This window comes from Leucopleurus acutus (assembly GCF_964270905.1).
Source record: "Leucopleurus acutus genome assembly, chromosome: 4".
Classification (NCBI taxonomy): Eukaryota; Metazoa; Chordata; class Mammalia; order Artiodactyla; family Delphinidae; genus Leucopleurus; species Leucopleurus acutus.
The window spans coordinates 75762256-75784367 of NC_139146.1; the positions used below are offsets into that span (position 1 = coordinate 75762256).

General features: G+C 39.6%; 2 protein-coding genes across 4 annotated transcripts in view; one reads left to right on the plus strand and one right to left on the minus strand.

Moving 5' to 3' along the window:
* Positions 1–11195, minus strand: part of PPAT (phosphoribosyl pyrophosphate amidotransferase) — a 37313-nt gene extending 26118 nt beyond the window's left edge. For both annotated transcript variants that reach the window (XM_082838580.1, XM_082838579.1), the window contains exon 1: positions 10951–11195. In XM_082838580.1, coding sequence (XP_082694706.1) covers positions 10951–11078 — 128 coding nt within the window. In that variant the 5' untranslated portion in view covers positions 11079–11195. The remainder of the gene's footprint in view (positions 1–10950) is intronic.
* PAICS (phosphoribosylaminoimidazole carboxylase and phosphoribosylaminoimidazolesuccinocarboxamide synthase) overlaps positions 1–22112 on the plus strand; it is a gene marked incomplete at its 5' end in the record, with an annotated part of 49606 nt that overhangs the window by 9147 nt on the left and 18347 nt on the right. Inside the window, 5 exons of one of the 2 annotated variants that reach the window (XM_082838577.1) lie at positions 4889–5179; positions 5507–5572; positions 7643–7779; positions 11906–11972; positions 16028–16225. In XM_082838577.1, coding sequence (XP_082694703.1) covers positions 4948–5179; positions 5507–5572; positions 7643–7779; positions 11906–11972; positions 16028–16225 — 700 coding nt within the window. Of the gene's footprint in view, positions 1–4888; positions 5180–5506; positions 5573–7642; positions 7780–11905; positions 11973–16027; positions 16226–22112 lie in introns of those variants that run through there. The other variant, XM_082838578.1, reaches the window with a different exon arrangement.

Sequence of the window (22112 nt, forward strand, 5' to 3'; positions counted from 1 at the left end):
ATTCTAAAGATATCACTGCAATGGCCCTTGTCATCAGGAGTTAAAATCAGATTACTACTTATAGTGTTTAATAAGGCAGAAGGATTTCCATGAAAAAAGTTAAAAACTTTAGCATTCAGAAGATGTAAGCTTGTTAGTCCTCTGGAAAACTCACTTAAGTACAACACCTCAAGGTAATTTTTTATATATAAAAGGAAAATATTAAGTCAGATGTAAACTGATAGGTTTTAAAAAGTTGTTTGGTATGTTTACATGTTAGTATGGAATATATTTAGAAAATATGAAACAGGATGTTTACAGTCATTCTAGAAATAATACTATTTTAAATTTTCAGGTGAAGATAAAAGCAAAGGTATAAACCCACATGGATCTCAGCAGCTAAATACGTATGAAAACAATTTAAATAGGCGAGAATTTTAGGCACACCTGCAATATATACCACTTGATGCACAAGTTGCCAGTCCACTATTTGGAAAATTGTTCTGTTGAGGTTAAAGACATGGATATTTATCTTTAGAAAAAAAGTTCACATCAATAGGTAGAGGTCACCTCATATTTTTATACATTTTACTAATAAATATTATTATCGGAGTTGCCATTGCTCCATATTGTTAACGTTGACACTTGGTCATAAAACCGATCTCCCAAAAGTAACACTTTCCTACCTTAAAAGTATACTATAAGCTTCTTTCGTATTTCAAATAAAAATCCAGCTAGAGCTCTGGACCCCTGAATTCTGGATAAGTAACTAGTTCCCAACTTAGAACTCCTGGAGATTTTGGTTTAGTGTGTGTTGTAGAGTGGATTCAGGCACCTGTATTTTTAGAGAAGATCATCAAGCACAGCCAGGTTGTCGTGGTTTTAGAGAATAATACCAGCAAACGGCTGAAGACAGTAATACATAAAATCCAATTTGATTCCACTTGGGGTAGAAAAATCAGCTACTTCCAGCAAATTATCACTTTAAAAATGTATGACCAATGAAATATGAAGAAGTTAATCAATCACTGGGAAGAATCATAGAACTCTTAGGCTATGCCTAAGTAAAAAGAAATGGCCCATGAAAACGGAATACCTACTTCTTTGGATCTAAAATAAATTTATTTTTCTCCCGGTCTGAGCATAGGCTATAGAGGAGAAAAGGAATCAGAAAGCTACCGCGGGAGAAAGGACTGGTTGTCTGAAGGGAAATTTGTGTTTGACAATCTTATCAGCTAGCTACCTGTCTCTTCTGAATATGGAGAAATTAAATTGCCTTAATGAATCTCCATATCAGTTGCTATTTAAAAGAGGTAGAATACCTCAATACCTTGGCATTCTGGCCAAAGTCACTGCTTTCTAGTATAGGACAGTCACAGGTAGATCAACTCAGAGGGGTAGAGACCGGCACATATATCCTATTAGAGGCCACTCTTATCGTCAGCCTAAAATTCACATGTGAAAGACTACATGGTTCTTTTAGGAATAATCTTAAAACTATTTTCCTTTTGGCTGCAGTAAAATGTATTTCCAAAATTAAAATATTCACTAGCTTGGCAATTTCACAAAAATTAGCAATGTGATGGCCAGCAGAGGGCATTAAAGTATCTATTGATAGTATCTCAGAAGGCATGCCAAGCATTTTGTTTTCTCCAATTCATTTATTTCTTTTAACAGACTGAAGAATAGTCTAGTTTTCTTTAAAATGGACTATTTAAACACTTCTGTATACTTTGTATACAATTTGGATAAACTTAGCAGTAAAATTATTATATACTCTAATGTACTTTAGTCATATGAAACAGTGTTAAGAACTTTTAAAAAATTATAAGTATGTAAAAAAAGCTAAGATGTAGGTAAGATGATAAATTTAAACACAGGCAACTTGTTAATTAAAAAGGTGTCATTTTTCTAATTCTTACTGTTTATACTTTAATAAACTTTTAAAAAGCTGTGACAAAATAAAGCTTATGTCTGGTCTTTGCCCCTAGTTCCTAGCACAGAGTTTCAAAAACCTTTGGAATTTCCAGTGGTAGAAGTGTTTTGGGTTTTTTTGTTGTTTTTGTTTTAAATTCTAATGAGGTGATCTAGGGTGGGTTTCTAGGTAGCTTCAGGATGGTCACCAGAAAAACCACCCTTGTGATGAGAGTTGGAATTTTGGCCCAGCCTGACCTCCAGGAGGTAGGTCATGCCATAAATCAATCATGTGGATGAAAACTCTGACTCAGGTGAGCTTCTTGGATGAACACATTGATACGCTGGGAGGGTGACACATCCTGCTTCCTGGACCGGCTCAGTCTTGCCCTACATGCCTCTTGATTTGGCTGTTCCTGAGTTCTCTTACGATAAAACTGTAATCCTAAGTATAGCACTTTCCTAAGTTCAAGAGTCGTTCTAGCAAATTTATCGAACCTGAGGAGGTCATGGCATCCCCTGAATTTATAGCCAGGCAGCCAGAAGTGTGGCTGGCATGTGAAGTAAAGGCAGTCTTGAGGAAGATTTGAGTCCTTAAAACTGCAGAGTCTGATGCTAATTCTGGGCAGTTAGTGTCAGAATTGAATTGCCGTACACACAGTTGGGGCGGACATAACAGAAACTAAATGCTCCTCTTTCCTTAAAAGATACTAAATTTAGGGATTCCTCCCTCCCCTCCCCCCCACATTGACATTTTACTGTCTAGAACTAATTACTCAAAATTTCTCCATAATACCTAATCTTTGTAAATGTTACGTCCCGGAATAGAACATGTGCCTCAGCCTAGGAACTGACAGTTTTAGTCACTTAAGTAAAATGTTCACTTAAGTATAAATTCATGTTTTGCTGAAATGAGATTTGAGCTCAAAGTTTACCGTGGACTTGGGATCTCCAGAAGTAACCACTGGGGCAAGGGTTTGGGCATGGAAGGAGGTTGTAGGTGTAGTTATAAAAGGGCAACCTTTTGATGAAACTGTTGAGTATCTTGACCTTGATAGTAAAGACACAAACATACAAAGGTGATAAAATTATTATAGAAGTTAATACACACCGCAAGTGCACATGCACACATTCACAAATGAGTACAAATAAGATCTGGGAAATCAGAACATAGTGGCAGATTGTACCAGCCAGTATCCTTGAAGTAACAGAATATTACGGTTTATAAAATCTCCACGTACCCATTGCTGCATATGCTTACTGCCCTCTTAACTACATTTTTGCCTCGCAGATCTACTAATACAAACCTTTGTCTAATTTTACAATAATCATTGCAAGCAACTAGACACCCAATCATAGTAATATAGATTTTCTTTTTAAATGTCCCAGTGTATAGGAAAGTACAGCTGGGATAAAAGAAGACTGTCACAGCATTGCTGTACTTCAACATAGCAATCCAACATACCCATATGAGGAGCTGTCCCCAAATTACAAACATCTGACTTGTAAACATCCTAAACACGTACTGGTCCACTAGAATAAATCCCTGTTATATTTACCGGGCTAAGCATTTTAAGTTCCTTAAAATATTTATCACTTATCTGCTGTTAACATCTGAATGTGAAAACTGCTAAAACCACTTAAAATCTTAAGAGTCTTTCATTCCTTTATATGTATTGCAATAAGGATCATTCTCAGTTAAAAGGAGGATCAAATGAAAAAAGAGATGTAAGAGCACTCTGGCAGGCATTAAAATGTAACAATGAAAGACGTTACCAAATCGGATCACAAAGCACTTTCATACTCCCAGAGCATACTGCCTCGAGACTTTCAAGGCAGAATACTTCCAACATTTTGGTGTTGGTGGTGAATCCTATAAGGGCATCTCAAAGTTTGGTTACAGATGGCAAATGTTCCTGGCTTTGAGGTTACAGTTTTGATGCTGGGATCCAGTCTTACTACTTTTTCAGCACAATCTTCAATTGCAAAAGTAGATTGGGGTTCTGTGAACAACAAATTTAAATTGCTACTGTTTGTTTTCTGACAGAGGAAGACACTGTAAGTACTGCCTCAGAAGAGGTGGGTGGCCCCACAGCACTGCACAGTATCACTGGGTCAGGTACAGCATATACATTGTTGAATTTTAAATGTTCTTTTGATACTGAAAATCTAATATATACCAGTTTAAATAGTTACAGGGAAGATCTCTATTATGTATTATCCCAAATGCCTCATTATACCTGAGTTGGTAGAGAATATGGTAGGGAGTAAAGAAAATGTCTATTCGCACTTCTTTTTTTAAGTTAATTAATTAATTAATTAAATTTTTGGCTGCGTTGGGTCTTCGTTGCTGCGCACGGGCTTTCTCTAGTTGCGGCTAGCCGGGGCTACTCTCCGTTGTGCTGCGCAGGCTCCTCATCGCGGTGGCTTCTCTTGTTGCGGAGCACGGGCTCTAGGTGCGCGGCCTTCAGTAGTTGTGGCTCGCGGGCTCTAGAACACAGGCTCAGTAGTTGTGGCGCACGGGCTTAGTTGCTCCGCGGCACGTTGGATCTTCCCAGACCAGGGCTTGAACCCGTGTCCCCTGCAGGCGGATTCTTAACCACTGCCCCACCAGGGAAGTCCCTATTCCCACTTCTTACTAAAAAAATCTGTAAATACAGAGACTCTCTATATTCATAAATATCCAATGAAGAATACCTATTGATGAAAAGCAGCTAATATTCTCACTAATATTGGGGATTAGTCTGCCTTATAATTTAAAAAATATTCTGTTTGCATATGAATATATGAAAAAAAAATGATCCTTATACTGAAATTCTCAGTGCTTTACATCAATCCAGGTTGTTTTAAATGAATGATATTCAAATACAGGATGTATCTAAAAGTTTGAATAATTGTAACTCATGTCGATTCATAGGTAATCATATTCCTTTAGAAGATGCTAAAAGTCATTTACAGATTATAACAGTGAGCAACACAGAGGCTGGAAAACACTGGTGTGACAATGAGGTCAGAGCACTTATAAACATATGGTCTGACGAAAAAATTAAGCAAATGCTTGAAGGGGCCACAAGAAACAAAGAAATATTTGAGGAAATTGCCAGAAGACTAATGCAGTTTGGAATAGACAGAGACTGGAAACAATGTCGTACCAAATACAAAAATTTAAAATATGAATACAGAGTTTTACAAAAGAAAACTGGCAACCCTCAAGGAAAAATGAGATTTTATGAAGTTGATGGCCTCCTAAGACAACCATCTCTCAGAACTGCCAAATGGAAACATGGTAACCTTGGAAGTGACCCTTTCAAAATGAAAATACTATAAACTTTCCTCTTTGCATTTAACTTAGCAAGATATTCTTCAATAGTAAATTCCTAACACTATTTTATGTTCAAATGACCCCCTAAATTATTATAAATCACATACCTAATATAAGTCAAGAATTTCAATGTCTTTTCAAATCTTGTACCAAAATACTCCTAATTCTTAAACTCATTCTTCATCTGTCCAACTGCTTAAATGTTCTAACTTTAGTGTATTTGAATGCTTGAAGACTAATGTATTTTAGACGATGTCATATAATGATTCTTCTCCTATGTTCTCATTTAAGAATTATTTGAAAGTCATACCAAAAACCCAAGAACTTTGAGAATCAAGAGAAAAGCACATGAAGAGGGTAAGAGTCTGAGAAATGCCAACTTTTTCCACACTGAGAAAAACTTCTGTAGCTTTTTCCTGATCAGAGATGTTTATTCCTGTCCTTGACAAATTAGACTATATTGTTTGAGTTGTGTGAGAGCAAAAAATGCTGAAAAATGATTTCTTTCATAGCTTATTAAGAGTGAAAGTAAGAAAGTAAACAGAAACTTTCCCAGATCGGAAATTTCTGCACAGCTATGCATTTATCATGAGCCTTTAAATTACACTTTTCAGCGATTGCTATTAGAAGACTAGGATGTAAAAGGAAAACCCCCCACAAACTAGTAAGTTCTGAATTTTGGTTTTCTCCAAAGGTAGCCAGCAATGGCTGTGACATTTTAGCATTGACAATTCTACAAATAAGCCGAACGCAGAAGCCAGCTAATTATGGAGCTGTAATTCCAAACTGACCCATTATAAGTATCAGAAAAGGTAACATAATATAGTATAGCATAGAGAAGAAAAACGGAGAATATAAGAAAAAGCACTGGTCTGAGACTCAGAAAACCTGAGTTCTAGTCTCCCTTTACCTGAAAAATTCAACACGGAGCAAATGACTGCATCTCTCTGGATCTCTAAGATGATCCAACTTTAGCATATAGATTTATAATTTATCGAATTGTTTTGAGTTCACATAAATAGTTAAAGAGCTCAGTTTTTACAAAGTGAAGACATCTATGGAACTACTACTCAAGTCAAGATATAAAACATTACCAGCACCCTAGAGGCCCCCCTTCATCATTAATCATCCTCTTAGCCCCCATAACAGTTATCAATATTCTGACTTCCATCACCACAGATTAGTTTTAGAATCATACAGTATGTTTTTTCTTTAGTATGTATTTTTTAATGTCAAGCTTCTTTTACACAACATTGTTTGTGACATTCATCCATGATTTTACTTGTAGCAGGAGTTTGTTCTTTTTTATTGCCGTAGAATTTTCCATTATAGGGACATACATCCCACTACCTTCTTTATCCAATGTTTCCAAATTGGGACTACTATGAATAATGCTGCTATAAAAATTCTTGTGCATGTCTCCCAATAAACATATGTATGCATCTCTGTGGAGTATACACCCGAGAGTGGGATGCAGGGTCACTGGGTATGCATATATCCAGGCACTGTTCTAAGCACTTTATATATTAACGCATTTAATCCCTACTACAACCCTATGAGGTATAGGTGTTATCATCATCCCCAATTTACAGAGGAGGAAATGGAGGCATAAAGAAGTCTGTGCTGTTGCTCCATTGCCTCTCTGTGAGGGGCAGGGACCACAGCAGCCCTGTGTAGTACAGTATTCCTAGTGTCTATCACAGTGCCTTGCATACACACAGGAAGAGCTCAGCAAATATTTTTTGAATAAAGTATTAGAGAATAGCAGGAATCCACTGCCCCCCAGCCCTGCCAACAATGCTTATACCTCAAGTGAGCTGAAGATTTTATTTTCCATTTTTTGACATAAATTACAAATCAGACGAGTTGCCCCATGTTTGCCTTCTCTTAATGCCCTTTAATGGATATGCTATTGAAAAGGGAAACTGCTAAGGATTAACCACACAAAAGTATCATTCCCAATACACTGAATTTGTGTACTGGACCTTTAAAATACATAAGTCTAGCCCAACAGGTAAGCAACCAGACTCAGAAATTAAGGAGACTTGACCAAGATCAAACTGTTACTAGCAAACTTGGGACTAGATTTCAAGTCTTATGTTAAAGAGGCTGTTCCTAATACTCACCAGAATGACAAAGCAGTAGTACTTTAAGACCCTTTTGGGGATAAGTCACTTTTCCAACTAAGGGAGTGTAAAACACTATAGGAATGTAACATGTTTGGTCATTATTTCTAAGAGATAAAAATCAAAAAAGTTAACTCCAGCCTTAATATGCAACTCAAAGCAAGTTCTCTGATAATCTACTCCTGTGTTCTCCAACAAACTAAATGAAGATAACTGGGAACTAATTCCCCAGGTTGGTCTGAGTTCATCTCTCTATCTCGCAAGTGCCTTTCTACTGATACGTTATATACTCTGTTTGCAGAACCAGCGGCAGTATCTCTTAAGAAAACTGCTCCTGAGATCACTGCAAATCAGTTTCCTCAAAGAAGAACAGAACCAAAAGATTGTACAGAATGTTTTTGCAGCCAGGAGACCCCCTACGTGACCCAACTTCATCAGGTAAATGTCATAAATTTTTAGAAAAAGTATGAAAATGTTTATCAGTTGTAGGGTTCAATTCCTAACCCAGGGAAATGATAATTCACTGAAAGGCATTTTCATCTCCTAACTAACCAAGGAAAGGCTAGCCAGTTGATTCATGGGATAAATCTATGAAATTTTAGTAATTCCTTTTATGGAACCTTCAAATATGTCCATGTCATTCTAGTCTCCATAAAATGTGACTGTGGTTTAAAGATTTCTGATCTGTGAGGGGGTGTGTGATTTGTCCATAACTGTGTAAACCACTGAACTAATATTTTTAGGGCTGAAAAAGCACTTGGTGATTATATGAATCTGGCATGAACAAGCATGCACACACACTTTTACAGCTGAAGAGGACAACTAGTTAGTTTAACATTGAAAAGTCCCCCTGACAGAAAGTAGAGCTATGGGATAAATCTGCAAATAGCCAGACTACTAAAAAGAAGTACTTCTGGACGAACCCATCTGAATTAAGCATCCAGTACATGACTGTCTAGTAATTGATACTCCATTTGTTTTTATATATAAAATACATAACATTACAACTTTCAGGTGTTCTGTTATCCCTGACACTAAATGTCTATGCCTAAGACAAAAACAGAACCAAATACACTGCAAAAGTGATAGAAATTTCACCTTCTAGATTCCATGTCTTAGGAAGGAAACGTGTAAGGGATAAATCCCTTCATCAAAAATGGGGGGAAAAATCAATTGAATCCTGTTGCTGTTGTTTTAAAACTAGCCATTGAGTGGAGGAGGGTGAGGAGGTAGATAGAGCCTTCTGAAACAAACCACCACTTGCCAGTATACACTGTATATAACTAACTCTATATTAAACTATAACAACCTATCTAGGCTTCTAATTTTGACATTCCTTGATTCAATGCCATATAAAAAACATTTTTAGTTAGTTTATTTTATTGAAGTATAGTTGATTTACAATGTTGGGTTAACTTCTGCTGTACAGCAAAGTGATTCAGTTATACATATACATACATTCTTTTTCATATTCTTTTCCATTATTGGTACCACAGGATATGGAATATAGTTCCCTGTGCTATACAGTAAGACCTTGTTGTTTAACCATTCCATTAAAAACATTATTTCTTAACCTTCGACCCCTACTTATGAGCTTAGAGAAGCAGAAGATTTTATCTTCTAGGCATAAAGAAGTTTCATATTCTTAGAATCAGAATCAGTTTCCCTAAAGGGTGAGGACTTTTGCTAATTTAAAATTTTGAATTGGATAGGATTATGGGCAAGAACCAGCCCTCTCAATGAACCTTAATGATTCTATGCCTACACAAGGAAAATTTAAATAGTTTTCCATTAACATCTTTCCCCCCCAGAAGCTACTGTTTTTTTTTTGCCACTGTTATTGAAAATATCACAAGGTCAATTTTCAATACTACAGTTTAACAAATACTTGCTCCATCAAATAAGCAGCCTGATAGAATCCATTTAATTTTCTCTACCATCATGTAGTAATCACATTTTTATTGCCCTTACCTTGTATTATCTAATCTCATAATTCTTTCACTTAAAAGTCACTGCAGAAAAGTGCATGTAGTTAGGAATGAAGTTATTCATTAAAAAAAAAAAATCACCCCCCTCTTCTTTACACACACATTTAAAGAGGAGATCTTGGGATGAACTTTCTGAGTTATTTTAGCTAAAAAATAAATAGTTAAAAAAAAAAATTCAAGGTCAGTTCATTTCTTTCTCACAGACCACCAGGCAATTCTAAAGATCCCTTGTTTTTTATACCTCTTCCCATGACAGATTATCCACAATAACTTCTCCGAAGAATGTTATAAACTAATGTTGCTCTGGACTACCATAAGAATAGCTTTTAGTTTTTCCTTGGATTATATATAATCCTCTCAATAATGTAAATGTATTTTAAAATAAGATTTCTATTATGGTTAACCCACAATTATCCAAGATTAGAGTAAGTCAAACTAGAAATATTCTTTTTGATTCATGCCAGATTCTAAGTTACTCTCAGCTCTTAGTAAACAGGGAGTACACAAGATGTGAAACTCAAACTCAAGTATTCAGGACCCTGAAAAAAGCTGAGACTACTTCTAATTTAAGTTTGGTGAGGGAAAGCTAATCATTTGTAATGCATTTATACATATTGCTCCCATCCTGCCCATAAGCATTATTGCCAAGTTCCTTAACTGTTCTAGAAGTTGTTGCTGAGGTATTGCCTTATGGAAACTTTGTAATACTTTCAGTGATAATGCCAAACTTAGGTTTATATTTCTTAAGGAAATTGTTTATATCAACTTCCAGTTAGTTCAGTTAGTAGGAAGTGGAAAGATCACAGAAGCAGTTATTTTTTAACTCAAAGGATCTATCAGTTTTTCAAAGTCAATGTGTATCTTGTCAGACAGGAACTACTTTCCTCTCCCTCTTTTAAAGAGGGGAGTTATTTTGGCATTTCCTTACTACCAACCTTTTCATTCGTTATCTAAAACGTTTACCAATGAATTTTTTACAGATGCACTCTTCCCTGCGATTGGGTTATTTTCTGTTAATTCAGATGAGATCTAGAACCGGTAGTTCCTTTCGAACACCAAGCTAATTCAGCTTCCCCGGGTTTGAATCCCTAAATTCCCACAGCTATGCCTACGTTCAAATACACAAACTGCCCGGTAGCTCTGCCCTTGCAAACAAAAGCTTGTGGTGGCTGCAGGCTCCGCGCGAAACCTCAAGGTGTATTGTAGGTCCTGGACCAGCAGTCACCCCACACAAGCCTATCACAAGAACAGCTCAAGGCTCTGGGAGATTAAAACTCGCAAGCAGTCAAGAAAGAACCCCGACTGGGCTAGTCCAAGCGAATCGGAGCCTTATAAACTGGCCAGACCAAGGAGGGTTGCACGACACCGGAAGAGAGGGGAGAGCCCCTAAAGAGCATGAAGAGTTGCGGGGGACAGGCTGAAATCCAGGGAGGCAAGGTAGCCCCCGCGCACTCCTTGGCAATCGGTGGACGCCACAGGCAGGTACCCGTCCAGGTAAGAGAGAGATCCGGCCTCCGGTCCTCAAGCGCCCGCGAGATCGCCAACTCCGGCCGCGGGAAGCGGCTCGGGCAGATGGAGAAGCACACGCGCCGCCATCCCCACCCCTCACCCAGTCGCTCACCGGTGCTGCAGCCCCACGAGTCCCAGAGTGATCACATGCGGCACATCTAGCTGCGTGGGCCACTCTCCTGAGGCGATGCATCCGAACACGCCACATTCCTCTCGGATCCCCAACTCCTCCAGCTCCATGTCGCCGCCGAAAGCACGTGGAGGGACCCGCCGCTGCGGCAGGGGTCTAAGCACCAACCAGTTGTTCGTTCGGCCTGTAAGCCTCAGAAGCTCGAGCCAGCTGCAGCCGCTTCCTAACCAGCGGCTCGACCCTCGCTACTGCGGCGGCGCGTGCTTTCCCTAAGTGAGAGTGATTAGCTCGCGCATCGCCACCCTGCCCCGCCCCTACAGGCCCACCAATGACCGAGGACGGAGGGAGAGGCTCCACGGCTGAGGGGCGGAGTCAAAGGCCCTGTGGGGGTGGAGCTAGCCCTCCACCGGAGCCCTGGGGGAAGATCATTTTTCTGCACGTGGAAATCTCCGTTATTTTCCAATACCCAGGACTGAGATGATGAGACTAGCGGGGTTAACGTCATTTCTGTCTTAGAGGATGTAAATTTTGTATGTCCCTCCCCACATGCTTTCCCCCAGGCCGTCACTACTTGGTATGCTCCAACCTCTGAGCCACTCTCGCTGCCGAGGAGGGGGCCAAGTCAGCGAGCTGCTGTAGGGTGGGGAGGGGCCGCCAGTGCGCGCCACTTTTCCTCTTTCCTGTAACTGCGCCCGCGCAGGGCGGGGTACGGTCCGCGTCGCTGCGCCTGCGCGGCGGGAATCTTGCGGAAAGCGCTAGCTCCCGGAGTCCAAGTTCCTCTCGATCCGCAGAGACCCCCGAGGTTCCGTCACCGCGGTGGTGCTCGAAGAGACCGCGAGGGGGCACTCTGGGTTACGCGGCCCCGGCGGGGGCGTGTCTGTGGGCCGTGCCTCCTTTCCCCGCCCCGTGAGCCTCTCTGATCACTCCTCTTTTCCAGAGTCCTGCCTCTCTTCCTAGAGCTGTCGCTGCTTCCAGACCACTCCGGATAATGGCGACAGCCGAGGGTGAGTAACAGGCGTCCCCAGGACTTGGGACTCCCTGCCATCCACAGTCTTCCTGCCCGTCTGCCTTGAGCTCGAGGGTTCACGCCGGCACGTGCGCGCTCCGCGGCCCCGACGGCAGCCTTCCCCGGGCAGAACTCGGTCTCCCTGCACCCGCCCCACTAGGCCACTGGGCTGGCGGGCACGTGGCCCAGGCGCTGCCGAGCGGTGCGTCAGAAACAAAGCGCTCCCGGGCCTCCGAACTTTCTGAAACATCCAGAACTGCTTCTGGGATGGGGAAAAGGCGCAAAGGGTCATTAGGAAGAGAAATGGCCAGGGGTTGGAGACGTGCTTGGAAATCGCGTTTGCCATCAGTAGATATTGCAAAACAATCGCAGAAGCATCTAGTGTTGACTCTTGAAACCAAAGTCTTGCCTTCTCCTGTTAGGCTAATAATAACCTGCTATTCCAGAAAGTTAATAATTGAACCTTCTGAAAAATTTGCTATTTTCTGTGCAGATTTTGTGTGTGTTTTTATCCTTTTTATGCCAGTGATGGCTTTGGAGAGTTACAAAACCACCAGGGAAAAGTTTCCTTCCTTCACTTTGCACTTATTATATTACATATTTATATAATCATTTTGGCCACTCGTGATTAGGATACTCAGGAAAGATCGTTTGTGCTATTTTTACTGTAAAACGTTTTCCCCCATCCCCCATACTTACGGTGAACCAAATTCCTTGTGTTGGCCAGTCACTACATTCTCTTCCACATAGAAAAATTAAATTTAGGTAAAAAACTATAGACTGAACAAAATGGTCCTGATAACAAGTAACAACTCCATAAAATCAATGCGTTAGACCAGAATTTTCCCTGCCATACCTCTAAACTGACAGATCTCTAAAATCTTTGCTCTTCCACTTCCTTCCATCTTGCATTTTTTGGGGGGCAGGTTAATTATTCCAAATTTTCACTTTTATGGTTTCTAAATGGCACTTCATTGCCCAAAAATGTTCTCTGGCAGTGCGAAAGCTATTGAAATCCATTCTGAAGAACTTTTCATTCACATCCTGCATACTGCTTCCTTCCTACCTCTTCAACCCTTACTTAGGTTTTTCTCTCTTATGAATCCTAAGCCTACATTCCAGGCAGGTTAATTCACCAAGTTTACTCTTCTCTATGTTTGTTTTTGCTGTTCCTTCTAGAACAGTGTTGTCTAATAGAAATATAATGTGACACTCTATGTAACTTTGTTTTCTAGTAGCCACATTTTAAAAAGTAAAAAGAAACAGGTGAACTGATTTTTAATATATATTATTTAACCCAATATATCCAAAGCAGTATCATTTCAACATGTAATCAATATAAAAAATTGTGATTTTTGCAAACCCTTTTTTCATATTGAAATTCACTGTGTATTTTACGCTTAACTTACATCATTTCAATTTGGAGTAGCCACATTTCAAGTATTTCAGAGCCACATGTGGCTAGTGACTACCTTATGGGACAGCACAGTCCTAGATGTTCTTACCTCTTTGTGGAAGTTCTGTACTTTTCAATACTCTTAAATGTCAGGTCTATGAATTATTCTCAGTCCTCATCAATCTCTTCTGAATTCATCTATGAATTTGTAGCAGGCATTTTGGCACTTATAGCAAATGTCTCCTATGATGTTACGTTATTTCTATCCATTAGCTGAAATTCCTACCCCGTTTAAAAATTAAGTAATAAATACCAATTCAGGGAATTCCCTGGCAGGCCAGTGGTTAGGACTCCTTGCTTCCATTGCAGGGGGCACAGGTTCGATCCCTGGTTGGGGAACTAAGATCCCACAAGCCGCACGGCGAGGCCATATGTAAATAAATACATACATACATACATACCACTTCAAATAAATTGAGAGAGAGGAGCAGTAGGTACAAATTATCTAACCCAGGCAACATCTTAACTTTCCCTTCTTTTATCCCCCATATTGAGTCAATTGTTATAAAAACTTTTACCTTTTAAATATCTTGAGTCTTACCCAACTGCTTTTTCTTTAGACCAGGATATTTCTTGCCTGGATTGCTGCCACAGCATCGTAAGTGGTCTCTCAGTCTCTAGTTTTCTTCCACCCACCCCTTCCTCATTTCATTCTCCACACAGCAGCCATAATGGTCTTTCTAATATAGAAACTGTCATTTTACTGAAGTACTTAAAAGCTTTATAGTTGCTCCTAGGATAAAGTGTAAACTCAGTCAGCATGGCTTGTGAGACCCCAAGGGTGAGTAGTGAAATGGGAAGGAAACAGTGTTTCAGGCCTAGGGAAGAGCATGTTGGAAGCCTGAGAGGAGGATATAGAGATTCAGTTACAAAGTTGGAGTTCTAGGAAGGGAATAGAGAAATCTGAATTTGGAGCCCTGAGCTGGGACTCCATTCTTGGAAAGACCTTTTAAACCTTGTCAGTGAATCAAGACATTACAGTAAGAGGATGGGAATTCATCCTCTGAATTAGGTACCCTGCAGTGGCAACTATTAAACTGAATTGTAACTGTTTTGTTTAATCGTTACCTTCATTAACTGGTGATGTGATCCCTGCCCAATTCCTCAGGCTTATCTCCTGCCTTCCCTTTCTACTCCTTAGCTGCTACCCGATCCCATGCCCCACCCCTTCACCCCCAACAGCAATGTACACACACAGTCCTCCAAACATGCTGAAGTTCTGCCAGGTGCTCTTTCATCCCCTGGTCTTTTTCACCACCAGTCTCTACCCCTTGCCGTCTTCCAGCTAAATTTTGACTATTCCTCAGATCTCAGCCTAATCCTCACTTTGTTCTAGACTTCTTTCTTTGACATCTAGACATCAGAGGTTAGGTTAAGTGATCCTGCTATGAACCTGTGATCCCATAGTCTGTGTTTTTCTCACATTATACTCATTATGATGTTTAATTTCAGCTTCCCTCAGACTCCAGTCACTTGAGAGTAGGAACTTGGTTTACTGGTACATCCCTAGTACCTGGCACATGGACACTAAAAAATGCAGATACTGAGAATGAGTCGATGTTCTGGGAGAATGAGGGGTGATTTCTCCTCTTGGAAATTTTAAGTCCTTAAATGTCTGTTATCTCTGATCTTCATGGAAATCATTCTTTCTAATGACCCAAGTCTACTTTTCTTTAGGTGTGATGACCTGCATCAAAATTGGATTCTCTTGTCCTTACTTCTCACAGTTTTCTATAGCTGTTAGTGAGGAGAGGGGATCAAGGATGGGGGGGTTGCTTCCAAATGGACTAACTTCAGTGGGTGGAGGTGCCTCCTCTTGCACATTAACTTGAAATCAAGAAACACATCTGGGGCTTCCCTGGTGGCGCAGCAGTTGAGAGTCCGCCTGCCAATGCAGGGGACACGGGTTCGTGCCCCAGTCTGGGAAGATCCCACATGCCGCGGGGCGGCTGGGCCCGTGAGCCATGGCCGCTGAGCCTGCGTGTCCGGAGCCTGTTGCTCCGCAACGGGAGAGGCTACAACAGTGAGAGGCCCGCGTACCGCAAAAAAAAAAAAAAAAAAGAAACACATCTGGCTGAACTTTCCCATTTTGCCTGCCATGGAAAGCAGAAGACGGGAAAAATACAGCATTTTTTTACCTGAAAGCTAGTTTAGTTATTGTATTGTGAGAACATATATGAAACTATTCATGTTGTTGCATTAATTTTAATGTATTTTAACTAATTTTACTTCAGTTTTGCTGTGAGAGAGGCAGGTTGATAGTGAAAAGAGCACGACACAGCATTAGATATTGGAAGACAGGGTTTTTTCTGGCTCTGCTCTTTCTTAACTGTGTGACCTCTACTTTTTGATACTTAGTTTCCTAATCTATATAATTATTTACATAATTAAAATTCATCACAAAATTTTATGAATGAAATGTGATGATGATGCATTAAAAATTGTAGAATGTAAGGTTCTATGCAGATGAGTTCATTTTATTAAAATTATTTAATTATGCTATGTTCACTGATTCATCGTTCTAGACAATTTAGTCTTCTGAATTATCTTCTCTATGAAACTTCCTGAAATCTGATGTTTCTGTTTTATTTCCACAGTACTGAAGATTGGTAAAAAACTCTATGAGGGTAAAACAAAAGAAGTCTATGAATTGTTGGATAGTCCAGGAAAAGTCCTCCTGCAGTCCAAGGACCAGATTACAGCAGGAAATGCAGCCAGGAAGAATCACCTTGAAGGAAAAGCTGCAATCTCAAATAAAATTACCAGTTGTATTTTTCAGCTGTTACAGGAAGCAGGTGAGTGGCTCTCCCAGTAGCCTCCCCCTTCATGTTCTTTCTCACATATACATACTGGTCCTTTTCATCAGGAAATGACATTATTTGGATAAATAAGATGTTGATAACCAGTTGATTTTTTTTTTTTTCAGTTGTTATAGGAAGCAGGTAAGTGACTCCCCCTACAGCCTCCTGTACCACTCTGATCTCTTTAATGGGGAGATGGCATTATCTGGTTTAACAACATGTTTGGGGATGCCTCACATGCTAAACTTATTTAAATTAAACCAGAAACTTAAATTTCACTGTAACACTTTACTTGGTTTGGAATTACTTAAGTAGTATCATTCAGTTAGTTAAAAGGAATCTTAACAGTTTGCTACAGTCTTTGTCTGGCATGTATTTCTGCAGCTTTCCTCTGCTAGGACATCTTAGGAGAGGCTTACCTATGAAGGAACTTAAGGAACTTAACCTGTGAAAGAAGCACATTCTGGTGTTTGGCAGCTCTAATTGATGAATTGAAATTTAGTCCCTAAAATTCTATATAAATTTGCTCCACCCACTGGAGATTATACAGAACTTCAAATTCCTCTTCTACTTGAAAGCCCTAAAAAGTAATTGAATACTGCAACCACGCCTTCTCATCCTGCCATACCCCAAGTGAGAGATTTGGACTAGATCAAGATCTGCAGGGTTACCTCCTGCTCTAAAACTGAATGAAGACGATTTCCAATAGAGAAATCTATTCAAAAGATGAAATTCAGATCAAAACATTCTGTGGAAGGCGTTTGGAGTGAAAGAAGGGAAATTAGGATAACGGTTTTTCTGCAGGGATTCAGGCAAAAGCTGATTGGTCTGTAGTGTATAAAATCTCAGCTAGCAAAAGATTTGAGCTCTTTGCCTACAGTGTAAGAGACGCTGTGGCTTGGATCATTCAACGTGTGAAGCCTCCAGTTCCTTATCTGTAAAGTAAAAGCTTTGTTCTTTATCATTCCAGTTCTAATTTTACAGTTTAATATCATTGTCTCCATTTACCTCCAATATTCCCAGTTGCCCTCACATTTCTTAGATTTTTCCAGTAAGCATTAATCTTAATTATTAGTAATTAAAAATTAATAAATTACTCTTTCTTAAATCCAAAGGGGAATTTAATACCTTTGTTTCCAGTGAAGATAGATCTGCCTTCCACAAAATAACAAGGTAATTCAAGTTAAACCCATTCCGTCAATACAGAATAGGTTCTTGAGTAGTTTTGCCTCTTCCAGAGTACCCTGTTTCACATTTTTAATTAGTGTGTAAAAAATATGTTTACTTGACAACCTAAATTGTCATCCATATCATAAATCCCTCTATGCACTGAGGGTGAAAATATTGCTGTAAATTTAAAGCACCTCCCTCAGTTCATAAGTAATACAACCCAGAATTTTTACTTCAAGGCCTCCTTGATTGGTGGTTTCCCAATGACTGAGTAGATTTCTAGAGAGAGAATCAAACTAATATTAGGTTTCTTTTGCAGTACAAATAAGTGCTCCATTTTTTAACCTCACAAGTTGTCTCCTCCCCATACATATTAAAATGGTTTATAGTTGCTAACACTATAAGCTGTTAACAATACAACTAGCTTCTGTGTCCCCATAGTAATTGTACCCATCTATGGGATTATATATATGCATTTAAGTAATGGGGGATAAGTACAGACCCAAGTTTTTATTTGCTTATTTAATAAGGCACCTATTCAGTGTACTTGCCAGGGCTTAAGGACAGGTGAATTAGGGTGATCCAGTTTTGACTCTCAAAGTCCTGCATGCAGCTGGGAAGGTTGGTCATCCATGTGAAGTACTCCAGCAGTCATCTATTTGGCACACTTAACATAGCTAAAACTTACTGGGTTCACAAGAAATGCTGAAAGGTGTTTTCCAGGTTTTATATACTGTGGAAAATCTAAGGTTTTAAAAATTCTTAAACAGATGATTAGTTTTAGGGTATGGATTAAGAGTTCTGTTAAGCCTTATATAATTTTTACTTGCTAGTAGTTAAATGCTATGTCTAATTGACCATCAGTGGTCTATTTAAAACTGCTTTCTTGGGGCTTCCCTGGTGACGCAGTGGTTAAGAATCCACCTGCCAATGCAGGGGACATGGGTTCGAGCCCTGGTCCGGGAAGATACCACATGCCATGGAGCAACTAAGCCCGTGAGCCACAACTACTGAGCCTGTGCTCTAGAGCCCGCGAACCACAACTACTGAGCTCACGTGCCACAGCTACTAAAACCCATGCGCCTAGAGCCCATGCTCCACAGCAAGAGAAGCCACCGCAATGAGAAGCCCGTGCACCGCAATAAAGAGTAGCCCCTGCTCGTCGCAACTAGAGAAAGCCTGTGTACAGCAACGAAGACCCAATGTAGCCAAAAATAAAATTTAAAAAATAATAATAAATAAGTTTATTTAAAAAGTAAAATAAAACTGCTTTCTTTATAAACAGGAATATATTCCAAATTATTTCTAGACATTCGAATGGAAAAAGCACCAGAATGAGAATCAGTAAATCATAATTCTAGTTTTCTCTTTGTCACTCATGAGCAAACTGTAAAAGACTGTATTACACATGCTGTACCTGAATTTTGAAGTTCCTGAATTTAGTCTCATTACTAAAAAAATCAAAATTTAACCTTTTAAGTTTCAGTTCCCTCCTGCACAGAAACACACTATGATTACATTTTGGTGTGATAGCAGTGATATGACTAACAGTCTTGGCAGTTGTTAAACCACAGGTGGGGAGCTGGGCAACCTTAATAGAGGGATGGCTCCAGCGCTGTCATACTTGGCCATTGTAATTCAGAATGTGAAATGACATTTACATTTTCTTAGTAGTCTTGATAGGAGTTTTGAATTTTGTAAACAACTGAGACTAATGGGAGGATTTCTTTTTCTCACCGTATGAAGCCATGGAATTTGCTTTAATGATTAACACGTATATTAGAAGCAATCATTATATCATCTAAACTGAATCTCTTTTTTCTTAGTAGCAATTTTTTTTTGTTTTAATGTACAAGATCATTACCATAAGTTGATTCTGTGGTTTTGATTCCCTTAGATATAGGGGAGGACTTTCCTCTGAGTAACAATAACTGTTGTGTATATTTGAACAATAGATTTGGATACTAGTCTATCAAGCTTGATAGACAACTGAGCAAATATGACTACTAGGTAACAAACCTAAAAAAGAAGAGCTCTTGGGCTTCCCTGGTGGCACAGCGGTTGAGAGTCCGCCTGCCAATGCAGGGGACGCGGGTTTGTGCCCTGGTCTGGGAGGATCCCACGTGCCGTGGAGTGGCTGGGGCCCGTGAGCCATGGCCGCTGAGCCTGTGCATCCAGAGCCTGTGCTCTGCAACAGGACAGGCCACAGCAGTGAGAGGCCCGCGTACCAGGAAAAAAAAAAAAGAAGAGCTCTTATACCCAGACGTGTACTTACCACCTCAAGTTAAGGATTGATTTAAATCATCTGCCTGCCCATGAGCCCAATCATTCATTAAAGGTTAAAATGGCCTAAATATTGACACTTTTAACATTCTTTCCCGGAGTTGCTGTTGTGCAGCATACAACAATTTATTTATTTATTTATTTATAAATTTATTTATTTTTGGCTGCATTGGGTCTTCATTGCTGCACAAGGGCTTTCTCTAGTTGCGGCAAGTGGGGGCTACTCTTCATTGCGGTGAGCAGGCTGCTCATTGTGGTGGCTTCTCTTGTTGTGGAGCACAGGCTCTAGGTGCGCAGGCTTCAGTAGTTGTGATGCATGGGCTTAGTTGCTCAGTGGCACGTGGAATCTTCCGAGACCACGGATTGAACCCGTGTCCCCTGCATTGGCAGCTGGATTCTTAACCACTGCGCCCCCAGGGCAGTCCACAATTTATTCTTTTCCCTGTTTTAATTGCATCTTCCTGGTCAAACCCAGAGGGAATGTGGAGAAAACAGTACAGGTTTAAAAACTGGATAGTGCATTTCAGGTCCAGACTCCATTACGGATTGGCAGCATGACCTAACTTGTTAAGTTACTTAACTGCTGTGAGCCTCTACTTCTTTCACTATAAAATGTGAATAATAACGCTACCTCAAAAATTTTATGTATGGTTAAATGAGATAATATGTAAAACACTTCGGGGACTTCCCTGGTAGTCCAGTGGCTAAGACTCCGTGCTCCCAATGCAGGTGACCTGGGTTCTATCCCTGGTCAGGGAACTAGATCCCACATGCATACTGCAACTAAGAGTTTGCATGCCGCAGCTAAAGATCCCGCGTGCTGCAACTAAGACCTGGTGCAGCCAAAGTAAATAAATAATTTTTAAATAAATAAATAAAACACTCAGCATGATGCAGGGTTTCCATAAATGTAGGTTCCCTTTACATATGGATACATACATATGTACATACATAGATAGATACATACATAAGATCAAAGATCTTCAGTCCTTTCCTGATAAGAAAAATTTGATCTTATTAGAGGTTTAGTTGGGGATTGGAGGTACTAATATTGTAGCCCGAAGATGAGCATTATTATGTTAAACCCATGCAGGTTTCCAGGAGATACTTTAATTCACGTTAGTGCTATGATGTAATAACACGTCTAGGAGAGGCAGTATAGCATAGTGGTTAAGTGAGCAGTGTAAAGAGTTCAGACAGTGTGGGTTAGAAACCCTGCTTTACCTAGTACTAGCTGACATAACTCCTGTGTCTCAGTGTTGTTACCTGTTTCACTGGATGAACATCATACCTTATCAGGTGCTATGAGGATTAAGCAAAAAGAAAATCAATTTATAATGCCTGACCTAAAGTAGGTCTTGCAAATTGTGGTAAAATACACACACATAAAATTTACCATGTTAACCATTTTTAAGTGTAGGATTCAGTGGCGTTCAGGTACACTGACAATGTTGTGCAACCATCACCACTATCAATTTCTGGAACTTTTTCATCATTTCAGACAGAACCTCTGACCCATTAAACAATAACTCTCTCCTGATAACCTCTATTCTACTTTCCGTCTCTATGAATTTGCCTGTTTTAGGTACCTCATATAAGTGGAATTATACAATTTTCACCTTTATTTCACTCAGCATAATGTTTTCATGAATCATTCATCATGCTGTAGCATATATCAGAATTCCCTCCTTTTTGTGACTGAATAGTAATTCATTGTATGTAAACTACATTTTGTCTGTCCACTACAGTCATCTGTTGTTAGACACTTGGGTTATTTCCCCCTTTTTGGCTATTGTTAATAATGATACTGTGAACATTGGTGTACAAATATGTTTGAGACCTTGCTTTCAGTTCTTTTGTGTATATACTTAGAGTGGAATTGCTGGATCATATAGCTTATAATACATTGTAACCACTATAAGAGAGGTTGTTATTTTCCAAGGCCGCCACGTAAACTAGCTCTTTATCTTAGTTTTCCAGTAACAGTTTGCTTAAGAGTGAACAGAGGACAGGCAAATATTTTCTTTGCTCTTGGCCAAATTGGCCTCCATGTTCCTGCTGCTACCTGTTGAATGCTTTTTTCAAGGACTCTTTGCTTTAAATATTGAGAGAAAAAGGCTGTCCAGAATTTACGGCTGTATCTGATTATGATAAATAGATTAATATTTTACAACGCCCATATAATCCCAGACCATAGAATGAGAATTCTGCCACCAGATCTGATTTAGAGATGATTTAGTGCCACTTAGTCATGTGCCTTGTGCAAAGTTAGGTGCACAGTGGCAGAGGAGATAGTATTTTTTGAACAAGTGAATGATGGTAAAAACATTGGGACCCAGATTTTTTGACCCAGCTTGCCTTGCAACATTAACAAGAAATATTCCTGAATATTTTGATAAGCAGTAGAAAGCCATATTAATACTTTTTT